Source organism: Arachis hypogaea, chromosome 4 (genome assembly GCF_003086295.3).
Source record: "Arachis hypogaea cultivar Tifrunner chromosome 4, arahy.Tifrunner.gnm2.J5K5, whole genome shotgun sequence".
NCBI classification, from domain to species: Eukaryota; Viridiplantae; Streptophyta; class Magnoliopsida; order Fabales; family Fabaceae; genus Arachis; species Arachis hypogaea.
Genome location: NC_092039.1, coordinates 103,059,219 through 103,076,082, shown reverse-complemented (window position 1 = coordinate 103,076,082; position 16,864 = coordinate 103,059,219). Strand labels below are relative to the sequence as shown.

General features: G+C 32.5%; 2 protein-coding genes across 2 annotated transcripts; both read right to left on the bottom strand.

Annotated features, from left to right (window-relative positions):
• Positions 1 to 251: 251 nt before the first annotated feature.
• LOC112794365 (mitochondrial pyruvate carrier 1-like) lies at positions 252 to 4,260 on the bottom strand. Its single transcript, XM_025836410.2, has 4 exons — positions 4,138 to 4,260; positions 3,046 to 3,100; positions 2,779 to 2,914; positions 252 to 479 (listed from the first exon to the last, which is right to left on the bottom strand). Exons 1-4 carry the CDS (start codon positions 4,231 to 4,233, stop codon positions 440 to 442), a joined length of 327 nt encoding a protein of 108 aa, XP_025692195.1. The 5' UTR covers positions 4,234 to 4,260; the 3' UTR covers positions 252 to 439.
• Positions 4,261 to 7,561: 3,301 nt separating this feature from the next.
• LOC112794363 (PRA1 family protein B3-like) lies at positions 7,562 to 8,574 on the bottom strand. Its single transcript, XM_025836409.3, has one exon. The coding sequence runs from the start codon at positions 8,536 to 8,538 to the stop codon at positions 7,864 to 7,866; it is 675 nt and encodes a 224-aa protein (XP_025692194.1). The 5' UTR covers positions 8,539 to 8,574; the 3' UTR covers positions 7,562 to 7,863.
• Between the last annotated feature and the right edge of the window lie 8,290 nt (positions 8,575 to 16,864).

The following is a 16,864-nucleotide window of genomic DNA, read 5'->3' as shown; positions in this document are numbered from 1 at the left end:
TCTACCTTCCTATATATACTATAACATAGGTGAAAAATAGCGATAAAAACTTAGCGTACGTTTCTAAAATCGTCGCAAATTAATAAGAGAGCAACGGTTTAGATCAACACTTATGAATGTATATCAAAATTTGATAGGTTAATGGCAGTTTTATGAAGAATTGTTGCTAAGTCAAACACTTTATAATACATATATAATATAATTAACATCATGTTCTTTTCTCAATATCAGAAACTCTCACGAAAGATGAGTGGAAGGAAAAAAGAATTGCTATACAAAATTGGTCAATAAACAAATAGAACACAAAATTTTACATTGATTGTAAACAACACAAAATATAATCAAAACTATGTACTCATGTATATGAAGAATCATATCTATGCACACTGTTTCATATCTCTCTTCCCTAGAAGAGAAGTAAATTAAATTGAGGATGAAGTTACTTGGATGAAGCTTCACCCTTCTTCTCCGAGAGGTACCTAATAATCATATCAAAATGTCTATTAATGTAAGCTCAAATATATAAGATGTAATTATTTGTAGAGGTACTCCATACTAATAAAACTTGCAAAACTATAATAAGCACGCAGAGATTATATAAGAGACAGCAATACTATAAGAAGAGACAGCAATATCCAGTAACGGATCTAAAAAATTTTGTTAGTGGAGATAAAAATAATATGATATAATAATTATTTTTATAATTATATTTTATTATTATAAACTATAATTAATTTTTAAATTAACTAACTAATAAATTAAAAATAATCATTTAAATAATAACAGATAAAAAAGATACACAAGAATATAATTACAAAATAAATGCATAACAATTGAATAAATTAAAAAGGTACAACAAAATAAAGATCAACCTTTAATAAATTAAAAAGAAAATTGAAAAATTCTAAACTCTGACAATGTTGCAACTTGCAAAATACCAAACACTAAAGTACCAACAATACTCTATTAACAATCTAACGTCACAAAATCAAAATCAAATTCATTAATCAAATACAATTTCAAAATCAATATATAAAACAAAATAAGAAGTTGTTGATAAAAGTAACAGTGAAATCATAGTCCATACACACACTACTAAAAAACTACTACTTTGGCTATAATTTCTTCTTATTTCAAGTAAAGTTAACCACGCGAATAAAAAAAATGCAATAAGACATAAGAGTTTAATTTCCTCTACCTACATATAAACTAACTTTCACTTTATAAGAGTTTAATTATTTTTTATTAAATAATTAATATAATATTTTATAATATGGTGGGATCTTTTAATTTTCTTTTCATTTATGTAGGGACACTGTGACCAAGAAAATAAATTGTGAGTAGGGTCAAATTCATGTATATACTATGGGGGCAAATAAATTTTTTTACTTTGCACTAAATGAAAGTTTTTGAAAAGTCAGTGCCCCCACAATAATGCACTACTTAATCCGGCCCTGGCAATATATGATATGGTTCATTACAATGGGTATGAGATTAAGATGAATAATAAAAGGAAAAGTACGTGGAACCAAAAGGTTATCAACCAAAAACTAAACAAAACCACATTAATTTATGGTTCATTACTTAAAATTGATTAAGTAAACCTAATTAAAACCTATAAAAACGTTTCTCTTCTCTCTCATATTAACCTACCCACTTCCAACAATCACACATATAGATCTCTCTCACCGTCAGACCCTCTCCACTTCCCCACCGCGACGCACTCCTCTTCTATCACCGATATCTAGCTCGTCGGATTCGCCACCGTCGACAAGAACAATGGCCAACGACTCTTCCCGGAGAAGGCTCATTTGCCTCGCAATGAACGCCTCTATGGTTTGCCGGAACTCCTCGTTGCAGCTTATCATGCTGCGGATACGAACTTTCAACCGCCTTCGCCGTCTCCGTCTCCGTCTCCGATCGCCGCAGTTTCTTTCTCTCCGTCGTCCTTCCCTCATCCTCCTCCAACTTCTCCGATCGAATCTGCTGGAAAACTCTCTGGGATCTGAAATTGGAACCTAAATCCGTCGCGGCACATGAACCATTGTCCGTACACGTATCCGTTACAGCTCGATCCGTTATTAGTTGATTGTGCCGGTGCTCTGCTCGAGGTTCGGAGTGGGAGGTGCGGTGATCGGAGGCGGAGAGTCGGGCAGATTGGGCGAGGAGGGCGGCAATGATAGCGTTGAAGAGAGCAAAGACAAAGAGAGGGCTGCGGCGCATGAGGATCCATGAGAGTAGAAAGAGAGCACTATGCATGCCTAATTGATCTTCTTGGAAAGAAATGTAAAAAAAAAACATTCATTTAATATGAAAAAAAAAACATCCTAATACTTAACAAAAGAAATATTCGGTTATATTTTAATAAAAATAATTAAATATCTATAACATTTAAAAAAATATATAAAATTCTTAAAAAAATATAGACATTCAGATTTATAATACAAAAAATTCAAAAAATATATAAAAGAACATCCATTTAGTATGAAAAAGAAACATTCTGATACTTAGTAGAAAAAACATCCATATATATTAACTCGTAAAAATTTTAAATTCACCCCCAAAAGTATTTGGCTGATTTTTGGCTAATACCCTTTTGGTTCCCTAGTATTGCTCATAATAAAAAGTTTAAAATAACAAAAAGATGAAATGAAGTTATTTTAATACTACTAGGAAAATATTGTAGACATATATTTGACACCGAGATATAAATCCTAAATCTTCTAAACCATATATATATATATATATATATAGGATGGTAAGTAATTAGGTTAATACCCATTGCCTTTTGCCCAGCGGGAGAGCTGGCATAGTTGTACAGCCTCATTGGATGCATGGCAAGCAAGAAGCAGATAGTTTCTTGGTTTTACCATCCATGCAAATCTCATGAATAATGCTGAGTACACACACATCACTGCACTATCAAACATTATAATTAAAATCAAGAAATTAAAGACGCAAACTAATGTTAGTTTCAACATGTCATATAAGAACATTATATTATTTCAAGTTAGCAAAAATAATAACCAGATTATAATTTTCAACCTGCTGTCATGTTGCCAGAGATCATTTCTGGAGGTTTTTTCATGTCCGCCAATCCCTTTAAACCAAACATATAGATGAAAAGATTTAGTCTTAATGTTGATCATTTTAGATGAGACCTTTTGATAGTGGTTATTAGAATAATAGGGTATCATATGAAAATGAGATGCTTAAAGATAAGGGCAAATTATATACTGATTTTTCCGTCCTTAAGGCTTTGTAAAATTCATATGACATGATGATCTACTCCCCTAATTATTAGCCTTCTTTGGGGTAAGTTAATGTAAAGTTTGAATGGATATTCAAATATGGAAAATATTATTTGTATATTATAATGAGAAAAATTTAAAAATTAATTAACAATTTTAATTTATATTAGTCAATATTTTTAATTAATAACTTCATATTTTTAGTTTAACATTATATTTTTAATCAATACTTTTAAATATTATTAGTTAATTGCTGATTATAAACAATAAATTATGATAATCGATTCTATAGTATTGCTCTATTTAGAATTGGTGTACAAGTTTTTAGACACACACTTTATAACTATTGATTCAATTGTATAATTCACGTTTTTTATTTTCATCTGTTCTATTCTTAAATTTAATAGCCGGTTCAAATAACATACACTGAAATAAGTATATAAATAGGAGTCTATGGTATCTATGAGTACAGTAACTAAATAACGTTAACAATTATTAAAAAGTATTGCTAAAATTAAAAATATATTTTTTCTAACATTTTTTATTTTTATTTTCAAATTGAAAATACTGTTAAATTATAAAAAATAATATTATTTTAATTTTAACAATATTTTTTAAGTATTACTAAAATTATATAGTTATTATAACTACTATAATGATAAACATAATAGCAACGTATATGCACCATATAAATATCTTTTTCCAGTATTTACTATCATGTTTAAAAAAAATGCAAAAGTATCAAGTATATTATTATTTAAATTTTAAGAGAGTCAAATTGAATTGGATCAAATTGTAAGGAAAATTAAATCAGTAGTGTAATTTGTTCTCTTGAAAAAAATTCACTATAAGTATAAATAGAGAGAATGAAAGTAGTGTGACATACAGCAGCCACAAAGCCCCAATTAGCAACAGGTCCCCAGAAGTGTGTTGTTTTGGGACCAACTGGACTATTTAAAAATGCTCGAAAAGAGGAACTCATGATCTGATCTTTAATCCTGGTCGATGCTTGAACAATTCTGATATATATTGTCAATGAACATAAGTTAGGCAATTAAATAATATGATAAACAAAAATCAGCTACTAAATTAGTTATAATGTATTTGTGTATAAATATATGTGTTATTTAATTTATTTTTAATGTATATTTTATATGAGTGATTGATTTAATAGATAATTTTATATGTATGCATAATAATATGCTTGTAGTTGTATAATAAATAATGTATCATATCAATAATATAAATATATAATATTATGAAAGAATTTTCTTTTCCTTTTTCTTTTCTTGTTTAATTGAGTTTAGGAGAAAGAAAAATGTTATTGCTCAGTTACTTGTTAGAATAAGGTCAGATTTGATCAATTATTATTGTAGTTCTTTACAAGAACATCAACTTATGAAACTTTTAAAACAAATGTAATAGCATAAATAACACCTAATAAACAATGGTTATGATCGGTTAGGCCAATGATCAAGCAATCAAGCATGGGCTGAGGTAACAAAGAAACAATACAACTTCACCTTATATATATAAATATAACAAAAGATTTCCTCAAGTAGAAGACAATCACATCTACCATGTTGATTTAGAACAGTAACATGATGGCTAATAAGAAAGATAATGAGTTCACCTGATGGTTAATTAAGCCTCTTGGAGCAAGAATGTTACGAAAAATTAAATGAGAAAGTACATAGACAAAAGGGAAGAAAAGCTAAGCCAAAAAAAGAGTAGTTGAATTGAATTTCTTAGACATTAATCAAGAACTCGTCAAATAAGTATTTTTATGTTGGATGGTAAGGAAAAGGAATAGGGGTAGTAAGGTGTGGAGGACCATAGGACCAAACTAGATTCGCCATCCACCATTAACCAACTTTAACGACAAGGTGGCTATATTAATTAACTTTTATTAATATGGGCTTCAAAGTTAGAAGGCCATGTTCATTAACTTGTTGGATCGGAGTTCAATGTGAATTTCGCATTAAGCCTAAAGATTATGACCTAAGAGGTGTTCAGTGTCCAGTGTCTAATGTTAAATTATAAAAAGTTAAAAATAGGAATATGAAGGATAGTGATAGCTTAGACTCAAAGAAATCGGAATAACAAGACTTGAATTATGTTATAACTACTCCACTTATAACAGATTTCTATTATTAATTCTAGATAGTTATTCTGTTTATTCTAACTACTATAAATAGCATTAGTGTATCACAATTTCTAAGGATATCATTCATTCATGTACATTCACTAAATACAAGAGTTCTATTCAGTATCACTCTAATTCTTTATAATTCTCTTACCTTCAAATCTTGGAACCCATTGCTAGTTTTTCTTCAGTTATTTAATTCTGCAGCAATCTTGACATGGTATCCAAAACCACATAGTTGCAACTATGGCAATGATCTTAGCTAGTCCTTCCAATTCAAAGTATCTTCTATCAATGATCTCAGACAAGCTCAACGAAAACAATTTTCTAACATGGAAACAAGCTGCAATCATCATAGTTGAAAGTCAGAATCTTAAAGGCTACTTTTAAGAAAAACATCCTTGAACAAATGATTGATTCAGGAGATCCAGCAAAGTCATCAATGCAAAGACAAAATTAAAAACTTACAAGGAATGGAGGCTCCAAGATAAGTCACTAATGACATGACTACTTCTTGCATCTTTACATACAAGCTTTAAGAACAAGGCAGTTCATTGCAAATACTTCTATGAAATGTGGGAAACGATTATTGAGTATTTCACATCATCATCAAGAGTAAGCACTACAAGAAAAATATTAAATATCGTCAGATTTACCGTCGGATGTTAGCGATGGATTTACTGTCGGATTTAGTTTTTCAACGGTATATTTGCCGGTAATAATTGGATAAAAAACAATAATAAAAATTGTCGTCGAGATTACTATAGGATTTAGTGTTGAATTTATCCGTAATTCCTAATTAGTGCAATGGTGCATTTTGGTCACTTTCAAAGCGTTACCTTTTGGTCACTTTCAAAGTGTTACCGTCAGATTTTTTCATCGATAAATCTGATAGTAATCTTGTCCTAAATTCGAACTGCGAACCCTCTCCTCCTCATTTTCGAACATATCTATCTCTTTCTCACACACATAAATCATCTCTAGCAGACCCTCCACCAGTGTGATCTTCTTGCATCGCATTGGGCACTAATTTTTATCTTCACCGACAACATTTTTTGAATTTGGCATTATATATTGCTGTCTCTTATATAATTTCTACGGGTTTATTATAGTTTTGCAAGTTTTATTAGTATGGAGTACCTCCACTAATAATTCCATTTTATATATTTGATCTTACATTGATAGATATTTTGATATGATTATTTGGTACCTCTCGGAGAAGAAGGGTAAAGCTTCATCCAAGTAACTTCATCCTCAATTTAATTTGCTTCTCTTCTAGGGAGAAGAGATATGAGACCTGTGCATGCATATATATGAATCTTCATATACATGAATACATAGTTTTGATTATATTCTATCTTGTTTACAACCAATGTAAAATATTGTGTTCCATTTGTTTATTGACCATTTTTGTATAGGAATTTTTTTTCCTTACACTCTTCTTTCGTGCGAGTTTCTGATAATAAAAAAATAACATGATGTTAATTATATTATATATGTATTATAAAGTGTTTGACTTAGCAATATTTCTCCACAAAACTATGGTTAACCTATCAAATTTTGATGCACATTTATAAGTGCTGATTTAAACCGTTGCTATCTTATTAATTTGCGACGATTTTAGAAACGGATCCTAAGATTTTGCCACTATTTTCTACCTGTGTTATAGTATATATAGAAATGTAGAAAAGTCTTAAATATCTAAAAAATATAAATGTGATTTATATTTACAATCAAATTTTGTAAACAATATTAAAATTTTACTAACTTGTTTCTAGCTTTGCTGATTTGTATTTCAAAAGAAAAATAAAGGAGAAACAAGTGATATTATTTTTTGGTGACTAGAGACAAGAGATATTGTATACATAATTACATATTGTCTGCTATTAACTTAATTAATAAATGAAATTATATCTATTTGAGTAGCTAGAAAAAGATAACAATGATTGAGATACAATAAAAAAAATTAACAAAAAAATGAAAATTACTTTATTTATTATTTATTAGTTAGCGTTAGAATAATTATAAAATTTTGGATATAATAAATATATAATTATAAATATTATATATATAAATTTATAGATATTAAATTACATAAGATTATTTAGTTTATTTTTTCTTTTTATAATTTTATTCTGAAAGCTAGACCTTGCTGCTCTTTCCCTGGTTCATTACCAGTATCATAACCACAAAAATAGATGAGAATAATACATTTTCGTCCATGAAATAAAGATTTAAAATAATATACTAATAACATTCTGAAATTTTATTTTAGATGTGTGCTGTATTGTCTTCTAAATTTTAGATATAAAACTCAAAAGTAAAAGAATAGATCCCATCTTCTTCTACGCATCAAACAATCCTTCTTTGTTTTATTCTTTATAGTGGCTGATGTGTTTATATAAAGACGATATATGTATAGTCACCTCCTTTAGAGTTCTTCAAATGAATTGGAAGAGAGAACCGTCAACCACGAGCAGCAACTGTGTTGGGCGCCGCAGCGGCAGACACTGCAGCATTGATAGCGGCACCGCGGAGGAACGAAAACAAACCAACTGGCTGAGATTGGGAGCCCTCTTTCTGCTCAAGAAACAGATCCTCCGGAACCCTAAGCGCTGCATGTGCGACGACGACGGAGACACCAACGAGCATGGCGGAGAAGACAACGGTTCCAACGGAAGTGAGGAACACAACGAAGACGGTTAAAACGGTTAGGAGTGAGAGCGTCTCGAAGTCGGAGAAGGTGCGTCCAAGAAGGACCAAAGGTATGTCGGAGGGACGGAGGAGGTAGAGAGAGAGCCATGCGGAGAGGAGGAGAAGGAGGATTACGAGGGAGGAAGGGTTGGAGAGGAGACATACGGCGACGGTGAGCGAAACGACGGCGTAGTAGTTGATGCGGAAGTATGGGAGGTTCTTGCGGAGACGAAGGGTGCCATCGGAGAAGGACTGCGGCGTCGAGAACGAGGAGCGGTCGAGGAGCTCGGACCAGGGGCGACGGCGGCTAAGGGCGTGGCGGACGGAGTCGGAGGAGTTTGCAAGGATTCCTCGGAGGGCCACCTGGGCGGTGGCGGTGGATGGAGGGTTTGAGGTGGTGGTGGAGGAAATGGGGAGGAGGGTTTGAGAGAGAGTTGATGATGCCATTGGTGGTTAGAGACAGAGTACAGAGAGGGAATGAGAGGGTTGCAAGAGATTGAAAAATATATTTGAGTTTTATCAAACGTTTTTTTTTTTTAATTTGTACCTCTAAGAGGTTTCACTCTCAGTTTTATGTAATCAAAATCAAGGACATAAAAGGGAGGAAGAGGTTTGAATATTTGATGGAGATAGAAATACATATACTGAGTTTTATGTAATCAAAATCAAGGACATAACAGGGGGAAAGAGGTTTGAATATGTGATAGAGATAGAAATACATGTTATGCAAAAGATAATAAATTGTGATAGGTGAAAATTGACGTGTAGTGTAATTGATAATTAAAAATTATTAAATAATATAATATATTTAATTAAATTATTATTTCCTCAAAGCAAAATTTTCTTTTGTTGTTGATATATACTTTTGATTTTTTTTTGTTTATTCTTTTTTAAATTTTTTATTGTTTAGTAACTTCTTAGTAATTTGAGTTTAAAAAGTTGAAAACTTTTCGTAATAAAAAGGCAAAAAGTAGGGGATTAAAATCCAAAAACATATATTGTTTGTGGATGAGTTGTGCATATATACAGCAATACACAAAAAACTTTATTCATTTAATTAATTGTTGAATTATATCACATTATATAGATAATTAAGCTTACCAAATTTTAAAATATTTTTATGTTAATAGATGTACTAAAAGTTTTTAATACGGGTAGTGATATGGATCAGAAATTTGCAAGTCAGGGTGGTTGTCGGATCATCTGATTAGAGCGGCGGAAGTGGTACCTGCAAAGACACTCTGACGCTTAAATCAGAATGAATCTATGAGGTGTATGTGACTAGAATGAGCAGCGTACTTATTATCATGTCTTATCTTGTTAGCTAAGATAAAAAGGAGTATTTGAATTTCGAATACTGGTTTAGGCTGTTATGCTTCCCGAGCCGGGTTGGGCCATGACAATGGCTTGGGCCTGGGTATGATGACTTGGGGGAAGGGGACCTGAGAACCGGGTCCATAACAATTGCCCCAAGCGAGAGAGCGGGTGGGATCGGTCTTGCTGCTTGGGAGTGCCTGGTTATACAAATCTTGAGGCGGGGTGTTCGTGAGTGCGCGAAGAGTCCTCCCCGCATGTCCTAGACTGGATTTGTGCGCATGAGCCTCTGTTTACCAAGTTTGTGGGTTTGGCTGCCCTTCTCTGATTTTTAGATGGATCTCCTGAATTAGATTTTGACCGCGCCGTCCCAACTGCATCCAAATAGCTGGACGGCTATTTGGACATTTGAGTTGGTTTGTAATTTTCTAGAGTTGTCGACTCGGATCGACGTTTTCCTCTTTTTCTTCTTTTAAAAGATAATTAATACTTGGGTAGAAAACTCAGAGTTTGGATTTATTAACTTGCATATACTTTTATTTTTAATCATGTCTTTGGTTTTGATTTGAATTTTGATAATGTCTCTAGTGTTTATGCAACAAAATCGTAACTCTTGCTTTTAGATGTACATTCGAATGTTCATGCATATATAGTTGCTTATTGTAATTTTTCAAGTTCTATATGTTTTATATATTTGAAAATTGAGAAGCTCACTAAGAGGTATTTTATTTTATTTTATTTGAATACCAATTTATTATTATTTCATATTGAGGCTGTTTATTCAGAAAAGTATAATTGACTAAGCTATTGAAAAGGCATGTTGCTCCATGCAAAAAAATTTAAGCCTATTGTTATTTCTTTTTTCAAATATAAGTTGAGATATTTTTGTTTAACGTTTCAAATTATTTGCTGATACTTAATGCTGGTGAATTTTTGTTTTTTTTAATATTTTGATAAGAATATTAGTAATATCCTTGGTAGTACTTAGTTTATTAAGATGCTCAGAATAGGTCGTTACACGAAGAAATAAAAGTTAGACTTAGCATGTTAGCAACCTAAAACAGGATCTGCTGCAGCTTCATCCGTGCATAAAGTGCATTGCCTAATTCCTCCTCCAGTGGTGCTGGTACTCCCGCAACCTCATCTTTACGCCTCATTCAACCGCCCCGTATTGAACCACTGTCTGCTCCACAGACTTGCACGAATGATGCTCAAAACTCGAAGTCAGGCGATGAAAACTTAGACCCAGAGGCCGATGAGATAGATTCTTTTGAGCAACACGTTGACAACTTATTTGCTGCATCGGAGGCTCCAAGTGCAAGGGACGCAAGACCACCAAATTTTGCAATGCAGGAGAGTTTGGTTATGTGCAGTTTCTGTGATTTTCAATACCTAATGTTGTAGTTCAAGGAATGCTGGTGTTTCTTTGCACAATCTCAAGGACCTTATGAATATGGATAAATGACCTTTATTACAGTGCAGTGGACATGTCTGAATCTTAAACAAGTATGGATACAGTAGTCTCCAAGTCTTAATTATATACAAGTATGGATAAACGGATTTGTGCCGTATGTCTAATTGATTCACATTGCATGCACTTTCAAGATAACATATTAGAGTGTTACTTGATGGATTATTTGTAAATTGTAACCCATAAATGTAAGAGAGGCATCTGGTTTTGAAAAAGCTCGACATAGTTTTATATATAATTACTATAATGATATTACTTTTGTGTACTCAGTTTAATAGCAGTGGATTAAATGCTTCTCTTAATTACAATATAGATTAAATGTTAGAGCTAGGTATAGATAAAATTTTTATTTGTTTAATGACTTAATCTTAATGCAAAATTCCCTTATATTAGCATTCTATCAGGTATTTCCATATCCAATTACAATGTTTTTTTAGATAGTTAGTATGACAGTTAACACTTCTTATTTACATGACAAAACCTAATTAAAGTCAATATAAAAGGGTTTTCCACGGGTTGTGCATACATGCTAGCAATTGTTCTTGTTATTTTTGGCTGGGTGGAATATACCATCAACTCATCACGTTTGACATGATTGTATTTGAATGTTCATGTAGAAACAACAGCAAAAACAACTTGATTTGATTCTTGCAATTGGGAAGACTACTAAGCTGTGGGAAATCAAACGGGAAACTAGTAAAAAACATAAAACTACATCAGAAACACCTAACTTGGCTGATGGCGAGGTAAAGCAGAAGGAAGTTCACTAAATTTGAGGTTTAAATTTAGCTAAGGAGAGGGAAATCCTGGATCCTAGAAGTGACAATTGGAAAATAGTGAAGATTTGAAGTCACATATCTTTGTACAACATTGTTACATTGTTGTTGTGTATAGCAATGATCAATCATCACACATATCTCCTACTTATCCTGCAGCCACCAGGATTCTCAGATGAAGGATATTTCTGTTGATCTCGATGACTCAAATGAAGACTATTTAGACGAGTATGAGTAATGTTATTTACTTTGCTTTGAATATTTTGTATTATTAGTGGATAACAATTTAGAAGAATATAAATTTGAGTTTAGTTATTTATGTTGTCTTGAATATTTATGTTAAAAGATTATTTATTATTTTGATAAGTTTATAAATTCATTGTCTAATATTTAGCATAAATTTTATTTTTATATCTAAAAGTTTAGTTACCTCATTATTAATATTTAGTATAAATTTTAATTTTATATTTAAAAGTTTATTTGCATTAAATGTCTACTATATTTCAAATGAAAAAAATAGGGCTATTAAAATCGACGACACTCTTATCGCTTTTTAAATCTAAAATAGACAAAAGAAAATAAAAAATCGACGACATGTTTGTCGGTATCTTAATAATTAAATCGCCGACTACTTTATCAATTTTAATGTATCAAATATTGACAGACGCCTTGTCAATTTTATATAATATTATCGACGGCAAATTTTTGTCGATTTTATTGAATATGTAAAAAATTTAAACTCATATTATCGACGAAAATGATGTCGTTTTTATTGAAAACTTATCGACGGGCCAGCAAACCGTCGATTTTATTAGAATTTTAAAAAATTGACACGGTAAAAAGCGACAACTTATGCCGTTGATTTTGCGTCAATTTTTAACATTATCGACGGCAAAACCATCGATTTGGCCGTCGATTTTAACGGTATTTCTTGTAATGAGTGTATACAGTTAATTATGATACCGATACACATTTTTCAAAAAATAATTGGACTTTCATACAACAAATAATTTTGTTGAGTTCAAATCTTATCTGGAGTCTCCAAATTGAGAACGTCAAATTTTTAATCCTAATCAAACAGTTTAAACCCTCTTAACTCAAATTTAAATAAGATAATGAGTTAATAAATTTCTCAGAGTGCAGTTTATTGTATAATTAGATTACCAACACTAACTTTGCAAAATCAGACTCCATATGAAAAAAATGTTTCATCAATAACTTGATTATAAATTTTTGAAAGAATTTGGATGCACTTGTTATCCTCTACTAAGATTATATAATAAGTTCAAGTATGATTATAAGTCACATCTTTGTCTATTTTTGAGTTATGATTTTAACTATAAAGGCTACAAATATTTGTCTCCATATGGTAAGCTTCATATATCTATGAATGTAGTATTTGATGAACTCAAAATTCCTTACTCTACAATATTTTCTAAAGCTCACACTAATCAATTTTCTGATTCTTCTAAAGAAACTTATTCTACTCATCAATTCGTAGTTGTCCCTACTCTAAAATCATCAAAACAGATTTTACCACAACAAACTACTTCTCAATCATTACCACATATCTTAAACTTACCTTCTAATACTTCAACTATTACAGTATCAACAACTCCAACAACTCAGCATACTTATTCTTTTTGTCTTGACCAAATACCAATCTCAAGCATTGAAATTAAACTACCTCAAGTCACTGCAGCCTCACCACCACCACCACCAACCCAAAAATTTAACTCTCATTCTATGACAACAAGGTCTAAATCTGGACAACACAAACCCTCATCTCACTTGTCACAACTAACAACCTCAAATAAAGATCCAACTTTTTCTTAATCTTCTTAAAATAGCACATCAAACTCTCAAACATCCACATTGGAGAAAGACAATGGAGACAAAATATAATACTCTTTCAAGGCTTTGTCTTAGGTGGCGAAAGGTATATTAAGAATCTTAGTGGTCCAAATAAAAAATTTAAAAAATAACATGGTAAATTACTTAAGTACCATCATCTTCTTACTCTTGTTTTTCTTCATAATAATAACCACCATCAAGCCACTTGCTCTATCTTTGTCTTTCTTTCTAACAATAGCAATCACCACATACTTACAAGTTACAACCAACATTATTAACAATATTATTAATAATTATTGTTTTTTCCTTTTTATGTTGTTAGGACAAGGTTCTTTGGCTCCAATCTAAGGCTCCACAATTATAGATTTCATAAACTGGTTTGGGATAAAACAGTGGTAAAAAATAATAATTAATTTTTATACCATTTTTAACACCAAACTGAACTAATCCTTGATGACTGGGTTGTATGCCTTGTTAAATGGTAACTAATATACAACTTCAATGTCTTGCCGCCAGTTGCACTTCACAGATTCAATATGTTGTGTTTTAGACTAAACCTCAATAAACGACGAGTTCACTTGGTCAAAAATGTTATGGATGCTTCATACTCATGATAGGTAGGTGATGCGTGTTGTTTTTTATAGGAGCTTTTATTTTTACTTCAAAGATCACATTAATTGGAGAAAAATAATAATCAAATATCATTTTCTATGAAAAGAGAAAGATAGTAAAGTAGATGATAGGACAAAGAGGGAATAAGTTGAGAAAAAAAGAATAAAAAAGTAAAATAAAAAATTTACAAATGTTGAATAATTAATTTATATTATTATAATTTTTAATATATAATAATTATTTAATCTAAACCATTCATCACTATTTTTTAATGGTTAAGATGAAAGATTCTATTTAGACCACTAAGATCTAAATATACTTTCACCACCATAGAAACAGCCCTCTTTCAAGATGTAAGACTTTGGAACTAGTAGTACTTCCTCCCAATGTTATTATCAATGGTAGTAAATGGGTTTTTTCTCTCAAGAAAAACCAAGAATGGCACATAGGTCAATATAAGGCTAGGCTTGTAGCCAAAGGTTTTTACCAAAGGAAGGAGTTGATTTTGATCAAACTTTCTCCCATGTGGTGAAGCCACAAACAATTCAAATTCTTATTCCTTTAGTATTGGTAAATGATTGGTAAATGTGACAATTTGATTTTGACAATGTATTTTTAAATGGAGAACTGATGCACGAAATTGTGATCATCAACAATGGTGCCAAAAATTTGGTAGCGCTCTTAAACGTGAATCACACTTTGTCACAACTCCGCACAACTAACCAGCAAGTGCACTGGGTCGTCCAAGTAATACCTTACATGAGTAAGGGTCGATCCCACGGAGATTGTTAGTATGAAGCAAGCTATGGTCATCTTGTAAATCTCAGTTAGGCGGATAATAAATGGTTATGGAGTTTTTGAAATTAATAATAAATAAAGCATAAAATAAAGATAGAGATACTTATGTAATTCAATGGTGGGAATTTCAGATAAGTACATAGAGATGCTAGTTCCTGTTGAATCTCTGTTTTCCTACTACTTTCATCCAATTCTTCATACTCCTTTCCATGGCAAGCTATATGTAGGGCATCACCGTTGTCAATGGCTACTTCCCATCCTCTCAGTGAAAAAGGTCCAAATGCTCTTGTCACAGCACAGCTAATCATCTGTCGGTTCTCGATCATGTCAGAATAGAATCCATTGATTCTTTTGCGTCTGTCACCACGCCCAACAATCGCGAGTTTGAAACTCGTCACAGTCATTCAATCCCTGAATCCTACTCGGAATACCACAGACAAGGTTTAGACTTTCCGGATTCTCAAGAATGGCCGCCAAAGGGTTCTAGCTTATACCACGAAGATTCTGATTAAGGAATCCAAGAGATACTCGCTCGTTCTAAGGTAGAACGGAAGTGGTTGTCAGTCATGCGTTCATAGGTGAGAATGATGATGAGTGTCACGGATCATCACATTCATCATGTTGAAGTGCAACGAATATCTTAGAACAAGAATAAGCTGAATTGAATAGAAAATAGTAGTAATTGCATTAATTCTCGAGGTACAGCAGAGCTCCACATGTAACACCCTACCATACAGAGTCTTATGCTTAAGTCATAATTCAAAGATGGCAAGGTATTACGATCTCAAATGTAAAAATTTAGTACATATAGTAGTATGAATGATTGATTATAACTAGGAGCCTTTGTAGAAAAAGGGGTAAACAGAAAAAAAACCGCAACTCGAAAGTGCAACACTCCGATCGATAACGTAACGAACAAGGATAACCAACACGTGATTATATATATACAAAGGAGTGTCAAAAACAGGAATATCAAGACTCAAGATCCGGCTGTGAAGATAACCGGTCCGAGCATAACAATATATACATATGATAAAAATAAGAAAAACCCCAAGGAAACCCAAAGGGACACAAATATATAAAACCTATTCTCCAAAATCTCCCATAAGAGGAGTCATCACAGTTTGTTTTATTTAATGGAGATAAAAGTATCTAAGCAAACATATAAACCAAAACGTAGCCCCGAGAACAAAGGATCTTCGCAAGTATAGAAGTCTCCAGCATGCATCAGCGGGAAACCGTACGTCCTGCATCTGAAAACCACAAAATCCGCATGGGTGAGAACCAGAGGTCCCCAGCATGGTAACAGCTTCCACATATATAATACATAATAATAGAGGAAAGCCGAAGGCAATCCTAGAACTTCCTCCAAAATAATATCAAGCTTATAATCAAGCTAAACCATAAAGGGCATCTAACTAAAGATACTTCAGTCTAACTAATACTTCCCTTTCCAATTCCTTCAGACCTCCCAACCACCAGCAGGAGTATAAAGTAGCAAACACAGTTATATCAAGCAAGAAATATACAATTAGGAACAAGTAAGGCATTTAGACAATTAGCAAGTAATATGCAGTCAAATAGGCAATCTCAAACAATTCACATAATATGCATATGATGAATGCCTGTCCCTAGTGGCTGATGATATCATCTGTCGGTTATAGAGCCAACCCGACAAGTCCTGGTAGCTAACCATTGGACTGTCCCTCTGTCATGCATCCCCAACTCGAGTTATACTCATCATAAACTTGATCATAATCATGATCTATATCCATCACCTTCACTGGTGAATATTTACGGGGGCGAGCTCATCCGGGTCTTTCACAGTGCCCGGCCACACTTATGACATAGGGTCAAAAGAGTATCAAGTCTCAACCTGGAGCACGTGGTGGCTAGCCACTGCTACTACCCAGGGAAACTCGTATCTCCGATAGTGGAAGTGCAAATT